The sequence below is a fragment of the Priapulus caudatus genome, unplaced genomic scaffold (assembly GCF_000485595.1).
Source record: "Priapulus caudatus unplaced genomic scaffold, Priapulus_caudatus-5.0.1 Scaffold82, whole genome shotgun sequence".
In the NCBI taxonomy this organism is placed as follows: Eukaryota; Metazoa; Priapulida; class Priapulimorpha; order Priapulimorphida; family Priapulidae; genus Priapulus; species Priapulus caudatus.
In genome coordinates, this window is record NW_014577143.1 from 157,764 (window position 1) to 170,338 (window position 12,575).

The 12,575-nt window shown below is 41.1% G+C and overlaps 2 protein-coding genes across 3 annotated transcripts in view; one reads left to right on the top strand and one right to left on the bottom strand.

Moving 5' to 3' along the window:
• LOC106804660 (HEAT repeat-containing protein 1-like) overlaps positions 1 to 8,978 on the top strand; it is a 19,204-nt gene extending 10,226 nt beyond the window's left edge. For both annotated transcript variants that reach the window (XM_014805933.1, XM_014805934.1), the window contains exon 9: positions 8,377 to 8,978. In XM_014805933.1, coding sequence (XP_014661419.1) covers positions 8,377 to 8,565 — 189 coding nt within the window. In that variant the 3' untranslated portion in view covers positions 8,566 to 8,978. The remainder of the gene's footprint in view (positions 1 to 8,376) is intronic.
• Positions 8,979 to 10,146: 1,168 nt separating this feature from the next.
• On the bottom strand, positions 10,147 to 12,121 carry LOC106804663. Its single transcript, XM_014805936.1, has 2 exons — positions 11,996 to 12,121; positions 10,147 to 11,225 (listed from the first exon to the last, which is right to left on the bottom strand). The coding sequence occupies exons 1-2, from the start codon at positions 12,001 to 12,003 to the stop codon at positions 10,844 to 10,846; spliced, it is 390 nt and encodes a 129-aa protein (XP_014661422.1). The 5' UTR covers positions 12,004 to 12,121; the 3' UTR covers positions 10,147 to 10,843.
• Positions 12,122 to 12,575: the final 454 nt, after the last annotated feature.

Genomic DNA, 12,575 nt, shown 5'->3' on the forward strand with positions numbered 1-12,575 from the left:
CATTAAAGAAGATTTTTTTTAAATGCGGATATAGACGTTATAGGATTTACTGCCATACAACTGGTATTACTGTATAACAAATCGTCTATACCCACAGCGTACTTGTTACCAGATACTTAATTTAATTTTATAATTAATATTACTACATCAACGCTTACGAAATTTGAATGGCAGCCATTGATACCCGCAACCGTGCTGCCACCCTGAACAAAGTTGCCGAGTTCCCAATATATGTTGTAACTTACAGACCAATGCTAATCACAAAAGCTGCAATTATTTATAACCTAAATGCTATATTTAACCGAACGCATATTCATTTTAGGGACAAATTTATCCATATAGATAACTGAAACTATATGTCGTTATATAAGATATTACAATCCTTTTGCTTTTAAATTAACTAAATAAGAAACACCCTCAGTCTGTAGCCCTTTTGCTGAAAAGTCGTTTTGCGCAACTTTTTCAGATCGTGCGCTTTGAGTGGCGCCACCATCGTTGTAATCAAACTGTAGGACAGTAGTCGTTAGTTTTAAAACATTTTTTTAAATATTTTAATTGTGAATATGAACCATGAAAGGTTTATGTAGCAAATTTTAGACCTAAATTAAACTGAAAATCACCCTAGAACCTAAGAGTAAAGGATCCCTTTAAACATTCGACCGGTGTTGTTCCTAAAGCATCCACGTGTATCTAAAGCTTGCCTCATAAAGCTTGTGACAGGATGTGCCACATTGCGGAAGCAGGTTGCCATCGACAGAATCCAACAAAGTGCCTGTTAACTGAATACTGCCTCTGCACATGCAAGTGGCAAAAGCAGCAAGGAAGAGGGCCTGAGATCTAGAGTGGCAAACCCCTGTGTAAGGACCATGGAGATAAGTCATGAGTATAACACAGCCATTTTAAACTTGTTGGTCTGGGACGATGTTCTAGCAGAAGATAAATGGTTGCAGGCAGAAGAACTAGTAGCAGTAATATAGATAGCGTATCAGTAATGTGTCAAGATGCTAAGTGTCACATGTGCAAGTGTCCTGAAAGCTAGGATTTCAAAAATTAATTTTTGACTGGTTTATGTTTTTACGCCACTCTTTACGTACTTACCGTTATTGCTTGGAGTAACAACGGCACTGTGCTAGACTCTAGATTAGAACCCTCGTACTTAGCGTATATTGCCCCACAACATACACGTTTGAAATTTTGATTACTCGTTTGATTTCCACTGCCATTTCTGCGAATCTCGGACTTTCTCACGGTAGCGGTGAGACATCAGCCAGCGGATAAGTAATTGTAAAAAATCACACCATGTTCACTACACACGAATCAGCAATCACCCTCTTATTTGAATTAGTGCACTTGTTTAAACGGCTGCCATTTGCAAATTAATTGTTGCTATTATATAGTATATATATATATGCCATGGTTGGTTACAATGTGTTTCAATTCCAATTGTTCTATATATAAACCAGCATAAATTCTTTAGTGTTTTCCAGTTAGTGTATTTCAAACGGAATACTCTTACTCTAGAATTTGAGGCGAGTATATTATTGATAGTAGATTTATAAGTAATAGCACAGACCTATAAATATCTATAATTACGCATTCACGTTTGTCATAAAACAACATTTAATTTCGAAATCTTTAATTTTTGGCGCTGCCATGACACCCGCGATCATGCTGCCACCCTGAAAAAGACTTACGCATTAGCCAATTTTTATTTTGCCACGTTACAGCACTGAGGGTAATCACAAAAGCTACAATTATATGTTGCTACCTAAACTGCCTATTTAATCGAACGATATTTGATTTGTAGGTACAAATTTAGTCCATATTATAAACTGAAACTATATGTCGTTCTATAAGATATTGCCCAATATCTTCTGCCCTTTTAAATAATTAATAAGAACACACCCTCGGTGTGTAACCTTGGGCTCGAAAAGTCACTTTGCCGGCGCACTTTCAGATAGTGCGCTTTGATGTCGCGCCACTGTCGCTTGTAACCAAAACTGTAGTCGTGAGTTTATAAAACATTTTTTTACAAAACATTTCTATATGGTGATTGAACCATGAAATTTTTAATGCTAGCCATAATTTTACCTAAATCAACTGCAAAAATAACCCTTAGAACCTTGCAGGTCAAGTCATTTCCTTTAAGTACCTATAGATATTTTGCCTATATTTTTCCCAGATTGGTGTGTTTAAAGCAATGATTTTGAAATAATTCTATAATTGTAGCCTTACATTAGTGGTTTCAGCTTTTGGCTTAAGCGAATATTTTATCAATGACCAACGTACAAACTCAGCGATTAGTTCTGCAGGCTAAGTGCAATCAAGTATTTTAAATGCAGTTGGGGATGGAAGTATGCGATGACTTGACTTTTAGTCAACCAGCACAGTAGGCATAACACAGTAATTTGAGCAACAATATGCCTCAAATAATTATGTGAAAGCTATCTGAGTATTTTTTAGATGCTCTCGAAAGTAACCCGGCGTTCATGTAAATGAGCCTATCTAACATACCAGTTTTCAAAGTCAGTAAGAAACAACGTGAAGCCAACAGATGAATGTGTAAATGGGCGAGCCCAGAATAGTGTACTGGAAATATGAATTGTTCATATTATGTTTATAGCATGTCAGCAGTTCCAAAAATTCTTGTCTAATTATAACAGGAGTAGACAGTTGAAAATAGATATATATGCATAGGCTACACGTATGCATTTCCAAAAAACATTTAACGGGAAACCGTTGTACGAAGATACGACTCTTAAACAATTTCAGTGGCCTATATGATAGTCGTGATACATTCTGCAGGTTATATAATCAGGCCTGGAATGAAGTTAGCTAATGCATGACCACTACTATGATATGCCTTGAGTATACTCTAAAGTATCACACCATTGCGTGCAACGATTTAGCTCGTGTACCCCAAGGGATGTCTTGATATTTGCCGTTCAAACAAATTGTTCAACAAGAAAACTATAACCACTTGACATTGTATAACAAAGTTGAACGCAACGTGAACGTACTAAGCGCTCCTGTTTCTACTCACAGAAAGTTAAGTAATACTGTATATACACATCAATAGGCAGAAGCAGAGCGACAGCAAATAATGCATGCAAATATTCTACCACCTACCCGCTGAGCGATGACTACGGCCACCTATGGTGACTAAAACAGAAAGGGAACCAGCTAGTTATCCATGACTAATCGAATACACTGAACCACTTTGCCGCAATTATCTGAGTGCCAGGGGCAAAATACATCATTATCCACTTATAATCGAGATAGTATAGAAATCTAATATGCAGCTAAGCAGCGATTTATGCCTACGGTCTCCGAAGTTCCGCCCGCCAGCCGAGGGCAACTAGCGGCACGTAGACTGCGCGCATAAGATGGCCGCCGCGCCGACCGCCCGGTTAACGCACGATCTAGCTTCGCCACAGCACTGTAGGGTTCTTCTCGCTATGTTCAGTCCGCGAGGAACCAGGAGGTGGACACCCTCTTCACGTACTCGTACGCCGGCGATGTCGACCCGATCAGGCTCCAGGTGCCCCCTATACGCACGATGCCGCTGCATCTTCGTCGCGAGGCCCAGCATGAGGGCCCCGCCGCACAGGTAAGTAGGTGCGTCTTGTGGTTGCCTGCCGTACATCGCGTACCGGTCCGACTATCGTGGCATCGAAGTTGTAGGTCGCCCGCCACACGTGTGCTGCCCTGGCTTCTGCTCCGAACGCGCCCACACCAACGTGCCCTTCACCCGGCAGCAGACCGCCGCCTGGTATGGTCCTGCTGGCGCTTAGACCGCTGTGGCCACAGCACGAGGACATAGGAGAATGGATCTGCAGAGAGGGGAGGGAAGTTAATGAGTCTAAAGTGGGTGTGGTATGAGCCGTGATTGCGATGATCACAGAAACCAGTTCTATATATACGACTGTCCGGAGATCGCGTTAAGGGGCTTGAGAGAGCGGTGAAAAGTGAGCAGCTTTGAAAAATGTAAGATTGGAGATCGAACGGGCTCTGCAGCGACATTATATGAATCTAGATTCGAGCTGTATTGCGTGAGGCCTCGCTTTCTCTTCACCTCCCCACTCTCTCTCTCTCTTTCCCGTCTCTGTGTCTGCCTGATCTTCTTTCTTCTCTCCATTTTCCTCTCCTCCTCCATCTTCATCTTCTTCTTTTCTGGCGCGTCTCTCCTTTTCTCTCTTTACACTTTTCTCTCCCATCTCGTTCTGGTCGTCCTCCCCCTCCATCATTTACCAGTTGTTTCTCTCCTTTGTTCGCTCTCGCTCTCCCGTTTACCTCTTCCTCTCCTCTCCCTCTCTACTTCTCTCACGCTCTTTTCTCCCTCTCTCTCTATCTCTTCATCCTACTCAATCCTTCGTCTCTCCGCCCTCTCTCTTCGCTGCTAATCTCACCTGAATAATTGACTTATTATCTTGTTCGCACCCATACTTTGCTTAGCATATGTACATTCTCATTAAATATAAGTTATAATTACTTCTATCTGCCTCCTCACTAGACTATGCTATCGAAGTCTAGTGTGCTACTTTTAGAAATAACCCGCCACCATGCGTTTTGTCACTGCAAAACTTATCGCTATAAAATATTATACTGCTCATCGGTGTGCCCTCCTATCTCGCGTATGCATTCCTTTGAAATACGAACAAATAAATCGAGTGAGACCATCACATTTGTCATGTCATTCGGAAACGACTCACCTATGCATTAGCAGGGCTTTCCGCATCTGTGCCTTGCCGCACCTTCCTGCGCGCTTGGGTACTACTCCGTTTCTATTGCGCGGATGCACAAGCGAAGGATCCGATCGCCCGGAAGAGATGTATCCAGAATAACTCTAGCCCATCCACCGGCCTCGTATGACAGTTATGACCATATAGATACTACGAATATATATGCTGATCGCTATGGTGTGTCGTGTGTCCCGCTGTATTATCCTTATACCATGGTCGGTGCGCGCGGGCAGATTGGCTGGAACTCGTGAGCAATTGAATAAAAAACAGTCGAGCTGATTATTAGTATACAGACAGGCCAGCGAGTGGACCGGGGTAATTCAGCTGTAAGTGACAAACAGCAAGAGTGACCCGCAATGTTTTAGCTTTACCTTCTACCCTCCGCCTAGCGCATCGACACGGCGTGTGTGTGTGAGTGCATCTGTTGAGCCAGCTATGGGCCGTGTCCGGCGACAAGGCCCGGCGACACGCTTGCGTCCTCCACGCTAGTAGGTTGTATTATATCGCTTCACCTTTTCACACCGGAATCCAGTATCCGCATGAGGTGATCTGTCGGTCTTGATTCGTGCCCAGAGTGGCGTCGCCGAGAATGGCTGGGCAGCTCTCCGCATTTGCGCGGCGCATGCGGAAGTCCTGCTGCGATCGCAGTTTCCGAATCACCATCACCAATTAAAATTCAGCATTCATGTCGTTTTCTTTACAACTACGCAGTCGTTTCGTTTTATATCTTCTCCTAGAAAATAAACTCATCCAATACTCCGCCATGAACTAAACTGCCATAGTGCCATACCGCACTTTGCCTGCTTGTATCGATATTCCACTCAAGGCCACAATGCCAAGGAACTCATCTTCAAGTCAGCCGGCAGGATAGGTCAGGAATGGGGTAACTTAGAATTGATTACATTTTGGTGGTGATCCGGATCCAATTAATTAATTAATTAATTAAATTTTCAGGATACCCATGTTACCATATGTTTTTACCCATGTTTTATTGTTATTAGTACAGAAACACTGCTGTAGCCACGTGGAAATGGTATTGGCCACCCGCCAGATGATTTGTATTCGAAGTGCTAGCAAAGACATATTTCTACCAGTGACAAAGTGCGATAAATACTTGTACTAGTAAAATGTGTTTGGTAATGTGGAAATACAATTGGATATAATAACAAATTATTTTTTAAAGCAATTAACAACGATTAGCGATTTACAACAAGGTTCAAAGAATCTAAATAATCACGTATGCATGCAATATGAGAACATGGACCCAGTACGTGGCAAAACGTAGATATAGACAAATTGAGGTGTTTATACCTGTCACAATGCGTTAACAGTTCTGCACGAGAAAAGAACGTCGTAATGTACCCTGTATAGTAATAACCCAAAGACCCAACCAATTAAGGACACAAATGTTCAAACAGAAAGAAAGTAGTAAATATGTTGACTGTTATATTTACTTGTCACTTGTCATTTATTTTTATATATTTATATATATTTATTTTATTATTATTATTATTATTATTATTATTATTATTATTATTCACTCCTGATATTATCAGGAGTAGATAATAGGGACCTATTATCTACTCCTGATATTATTAAGCCGTGCATCATATGCTGGGTCGTGGCTCGGGATATGCATGCATCTCTGGTGTACGTGCAGAGTTGCCTGTGCAAGAAAACAGATAATAGGGATCAGTTGAACATGGCGTGGTTATTCAAACGAATAGTGACTACTGAATGGCGATATCGAGTATCTTTTGTGATTAAATCGCGCGGAATATATACCCGTTTGGCACTACTAATTATAGTAATACTAATAGCATATATTTAACCACGGAAGATTTGGGATGATGATAGTTATGCACTATTATCCGTGTATGTGTAAAAGCTAAATGCTCATTAAAGCGCGCGTCACGGCGTTGTAAAATGTGGATGTGAGCGCAATTTCTGTGCATGCTAATCGTTTTACGAGTTGTCTTTCCGAGCTTTGCAGGTTAAACGTTCGAGCAGTACGATCGCGTGCCAGGCAGTAAGGAAGTACGTGGTTATAATATAGGCCACCAGTTTGAAAATGGATCAGTAAAAATTCACAAGGAGTCATAAAATTGAGTCATAGTTATTAGAATTTTTTTAGCTAAGCGAATCACAGTATCCATGCAACTGATATCCTGGTTTGAGTTATTGCATACAGGAAGTATTCCTATATCTCGTGCACTCGAGAAAGAAATATACTATGACAAATGATTTATGCTGTTTATATACTAGGGTTGAACGCGCGCACCCTATAATTTAGGGTTGCGTGTTTTCGATGCAGTCTGGATGTGTGGGCTGCCACATACCTACACTAACAGGCAACGATACGTGTAATGAAACGCTAATTACTATGTGGTAAGACCCAAATATTTCAGAACCAGTTGCAGTCGTGAGCGCGTGCGGAAAGTCGTACGTATCTCTCGTGAGGCATTTGTGGAACGCGGCCCGGGCGCCTGGGCGTGCCGCGTTTCGGGTTAGCGGTTCCTTGAGCAGCAACAATAACACGCCTCTGACGCGTTGATCCATTTGCACAGGTATCCTGAAACGCTGGACGCAGCCGTAGAGGTCGCGCTAAAGGACAAGCATAGCAAGAAAATGCGACCTATCGTAGAGCATTTCATCAGCATGTCACTAACCCCTTCTAAGCACCAGGTAACGCATGCATGCACTCACAAATATGTGTTAAATGTATACATTACTACGTCAACACAATCTCATGCTAATTAATTCATATTTTTATGCATCGAATTTAAATTTTAATATCGTATTAATAAACATGCCGGGCCATTTCCATATTTTAACTAGGTCATGTGGTAATCATTTATTCTATCCACGTGCTTTTTAAAATGTTGAAATGTGGTTATTGTAATCTGTTTGTGAAATAGATTGTTTTATGTTATTGTATAAAAAAAGAAATTTATTAGTGTTTAACAGTACCAGTTCCTTTATAATTTCACAGTTTTCAGATTTCATGAAACTTCCTCTGTCCGTTGTGAAATTTACAAACTGGGGTTCTAACAAGATGTTAACTCGATCAAGTTATCAGATACCTAATAGGTTTGCATATTAGTAAAGCGTGATCACATTTCTGTTCTCATAGCAGTTCCATGCATACCAGTTTGATACGCATTGCATGTACACCAATTTCCCAAGCGACATGGAACGAAACCGTTAAACACGTTAATAATGCACTTTATGCCTAAGTTTCAAACATATTAAGTTTTTAAAAATAAATAAAGCAAATATCCATTGTTAAGTAAAGGGTAAAATTTTACTCAGTACAAAGATTATTTCTTGTAATATAGCCGACGCCTCAGTGACAGTAGTATTTTTTCCCTTTTTACGACATAACAAAACAATGTTGAATGAAACTATATTAATAGGGGTCGTGGTGTATTAGTTAATTACATTTCTCTTATCATATTAATTGGTCACGAGTTTGAGTGGGAGATTTAGAAATGTGGGTGTTAACATGATGCCTTATATATTTTGTTGGTTTAATTGTGCATGTCTGTGTGTGTGTGCGTTCGTGCGTGCGTGCGTGAACCCTAGAACCTAAAGTAAAGGATCCCTTTAACATTCGACGTGTTTGTTCCTAAAGGCATCCAGGTATCTAAAGTTCCTCATAAAGCTTGTACAGGATGTGCCACTTGGGAAGCAGGTTGCCATGACAATCACAAAGTGCCTGTTAACTGAATACTGCTCTGCACATGCAAGTGGCAAAAAGACAGCAAGGAAGAGGCTGAGATCTAGAGTGCAACCCCTTGTAAGGACCATGGAGATTAAGTGAGTATACACAGCCATTTTAAATTGTTGTCTGAGACATGTTTAGCAGAAATAAATGGTTGCAGGCAGAAGAACTAGTAGCAGTAATATAGATAGTGTAATCAGTAATGTGTCATATGTAAGTGTCACATGTGCTGTCCTTGAAAGCTAGGATTTCAAAAATAATTTTTGACTGGTTTCATGTTTTCGCCACTTTTACGTTACTTACCGTTATTGCTTGAGTAACAACGACTGTCTAGACTCTAGATTAGAACCCTCGTACTTAGCTATATGCCCCACAACATACACGATTTGAATTTTGATTACTCGTTTTGATTTCCACTGCCATTTCTTGCGAATCTCGGACTTTCTCACGGTAGCGTGAGACATCAGCCAGGGATAAGTAATGTAAAAATCACACCATGTTCACTACACAGAATCAGATCCCCTTTTATTTGAATTAGGTGCACTTGTTTTAAAGGTGCCATTTGCAAATTAATTGTTGCTATTATAATAGTATATATATATATGCCATGGTGGTACAATGTGTTCAATTCCAATTTTCTATGATATAACAGCATAAATTCTTTGTGTTTTTCCAGTTAGTGTATTAAAGGAATACTTTACTCTAGAATTTGAGAGTATATTATGATAGTAGATTTATAAGTAATAGCACAGACCTATAAATATCTATAATTACGCATTCACGTTTGTCATAAAACAACATTTAATTTCGAAATCTTTATTTTTGGGCGCTGCCATGACACCCGCGATCATGCTGCCACCCTGAAAAAGTTACGCATTAGCCAATTTATTTTGCACGTTACAGACTGAGGGCTAATCACAAAAGTACAATTATATTTGTACCTAAATGCTATTTAATCGAACGATATTTATTTTAGGACAAATTTATCCATATTATAACTGAAACTATATGTCGTTTATAAGATATTGCAATATCCTTCTGCTTTTAAATTAATTAATAAGAAACACCCTCGGTTTGTAACCCTTGGCTGAAAAGTCACTTTGCGCAACTTTTCAGATAGTGCGCTTTGTGTGGCGCCACTGTCGTTGTAACCAAACTGTAGTCGTTAGTTTTAAAACATTTTTTAAAAACATTTCTAATGGTGATTGAACCATGACATTTTTAATGTAGCATAATTTTAACCTAAATCAACTGAAAATAACCCTAGAACCTTGAGTCAAGTATTCCTTTAAGTACCTATATATATTTTGCTATATTTTTTCCCAGATTGTGTGTTTATAAGCAATGATTTTGAAATAATTCCTATAATGTAAGCTTAATTAGTGTTTCAGCTTTGGCTTAAGGAATATTTTATCAATACCAACGTACAACTCAGCATTAGTTCTGCAGGCTAAGTGAATCAATTATTTTAATGCATTGGGATGGAGTATGATGACTTGACTTTTAGTCAACCAGCACAGTAGATAACACAGTAATTTGAGCAACAATATGCCTCAAATAATTATGTGAAATCTATCTGAGTATTTTTTAATGCTCTCGAAATAACCCGCGGCTTCATGTAAATGAGCCTATCTACATACAGTTTTCAAAGTCAGAAGGAAAACAGCAACAATGAATGTGTACATGGCGGCCAGCTGAATATATTGTTCAATATGTTAATAGCATTTCAGAGTCCAAAAATTCATGTATTATAACAGGAGTAACATTGAAAATATATATATGATAGGCTAACGAGCATTTCCAAAAAAAATTAACGGGAAACGTGAGGAAATGCTTAACAATTTCAGTGGCCAAGATAGTGGTATCATCTCAGGTTATATAATCAGGCTGATGATTACTAATGATTACCTATATGTATGCTTATATACCTAAAATTTCACCTTGTGCAATATTTACTTGCCCAAGGGATGTTTTATTTTGCTTCAACAATGTTCAAAAGAAACATAACCACTACATTTATAACAAGACGAACGTACGATAGGCTCCTGTTTCTACTACAGAAGTTAAGTAATACTGTATATACACATCATTAGCAGAAGCAGATCGACAGCAAAATGATGCAAATATTCTACCACCTACTCGCTGACTACCGGCCACCTTGGTGACTAAACAGAAAGGGAACCAGCTGTTCCCTGTATCAATACACTGAACCACTTGCCGAATTTGGTGCCAGGGGGCAAAATACATCTATATCCACTATACGTATAGAAATTTAATCAGCTAAGCAGCGATTTATGCCTACGTCTCCGAGATTTCGCCGAGGGCAACTAGCGGCACGTAGATGCGCCGATAAGATGGCGCTGCTGCCGCCGCCGAGTTAACGCAGCGATCTAGCTTCGCACAGGCACTTGTAGGTTCTCTCGTATGTCCCGTCCGCGAGGAAGCAGGAGGTGGACACCCTCTTCACGTACTCGTACGCCGGCGATGTCGACCCGATCGGCTCCAGGTTGACCCCTATCCGCACGATGCCGCTGATCTCGGGCAGGCCCAGCATGAGCCCGCCGCACAGGTAGTAGGGCGTTTGGCCGTGGTAGCGGCCGACTATCGTCGGCTCGAAGTTGTAGTCGCCGCACACTTGGCTGCATGGCTTCTGCGAACGCGCCCACACCCACGTGGCTTCACCCGGCAGCAGACCGCCGCCTGGTATGGGTGCGGCGTAGACCGCTGTGGCCACAGCCACGAGACATAGGAGAATGGATCTGCAGAGAGGGGAGGGGAACGGATTAAATGAGTGGTGTAGTGGCCGTGATTGCGAGATCACAGAACCAGTTTATATATACGTTCGGAGATCAGTTAAGGGGTTGAGATAGCGGTGAAAAGTGAGAGTTGAAAAATTGAAGATGGAATGCGTGCTCGAGAATTAATGAATCTAGATTGAGCTGTAATTGCGTAGGCTCGTTTCTCTCACCTCCCCACTCTCTCTCTCTTTCCCTCTCTGTGTCTGCCTGTCTTTCTTTCTTTCTCTCCATCTTCCTCTCCATCTCCATCTTCATCTTCTTCTTTTCTGCCTCTCTCTTTTCTCTCTCTTACACTGTCTCACCCTCTCGTTCTGTCTCTCCCCCTCCATCTTTACATTGTTCTCTCTTTGTCTCGCTCTCGCTCCCCCTTTACCTCTTCCTCTCCCTCTTCATCTCTACCTCTCTCACGCTCTTTCTCCCTCTCTCTTCCTCTCTATCTCTCACTCCCTCGCTCTCCCCCTCTCTCTTGCTGTAATCTACTATTTCTTATTATCTTGTTCACACCCATACTTTCTTTACATTGTGCTTCACTAAATATAAGTTATATCTTCTATCTGCCTCCTATGACTATGATCTATCTATTGTACTTTTGAAACCCCCCATGCGTTTTGGTCACTGAGAAATTATCGTATAATATTTATTTGCTCATCGTTTCTATCTCACGCTTATCCTTTGAAATACGACAAAATAAAAGTGACACACATTTGTCATTTCGTTCGGAAGCGACTCACCTATTCATTGCGACCGATCTGTCCTTGCACCTTCCTCCGCGCTTGGGCTGTTCTTGCGGGATTCTCAAGCGAAGGGATCTCGACTCGCCGGAAAATGTATCCGATAACTCTAGATCACCGGCTATATATATATATATATATATATATATATATATGTGTGTGTGTGTGGGTGTGTATTATCTATACATGTGTGCGTGTGTGTGTGCGTGCGTGACCGCTGGGTCGTGGCGGCGACACGCCTCCTCAAACTAGTAGTTTTGTTGTGTATTTTACACGGGAATCGCATGATCGGCATGAGTGATGCGCCGGCGTGATTCGTGCCCGAGGGGGCGTCGCGGAATGCTGGGCAGCTCTCGATTTGCGCGCGCATGGGAAGCTGCTGCATCGGCGGTTCCGGAATTCCACCATCACCGATTAAAATCAGGCATTCATGCGTTTTCTTTCCTACGCAGTCGTTTTTTTTTCTCGCTGGTCAAACGCGCGCGCCTACGCACTTGAGTCGACCACAGGCACTTGGGACAGAGTCAGTAAAAACTGAAAATAATATGAACGCACATTCATAAATACTAGGGTACCGTAC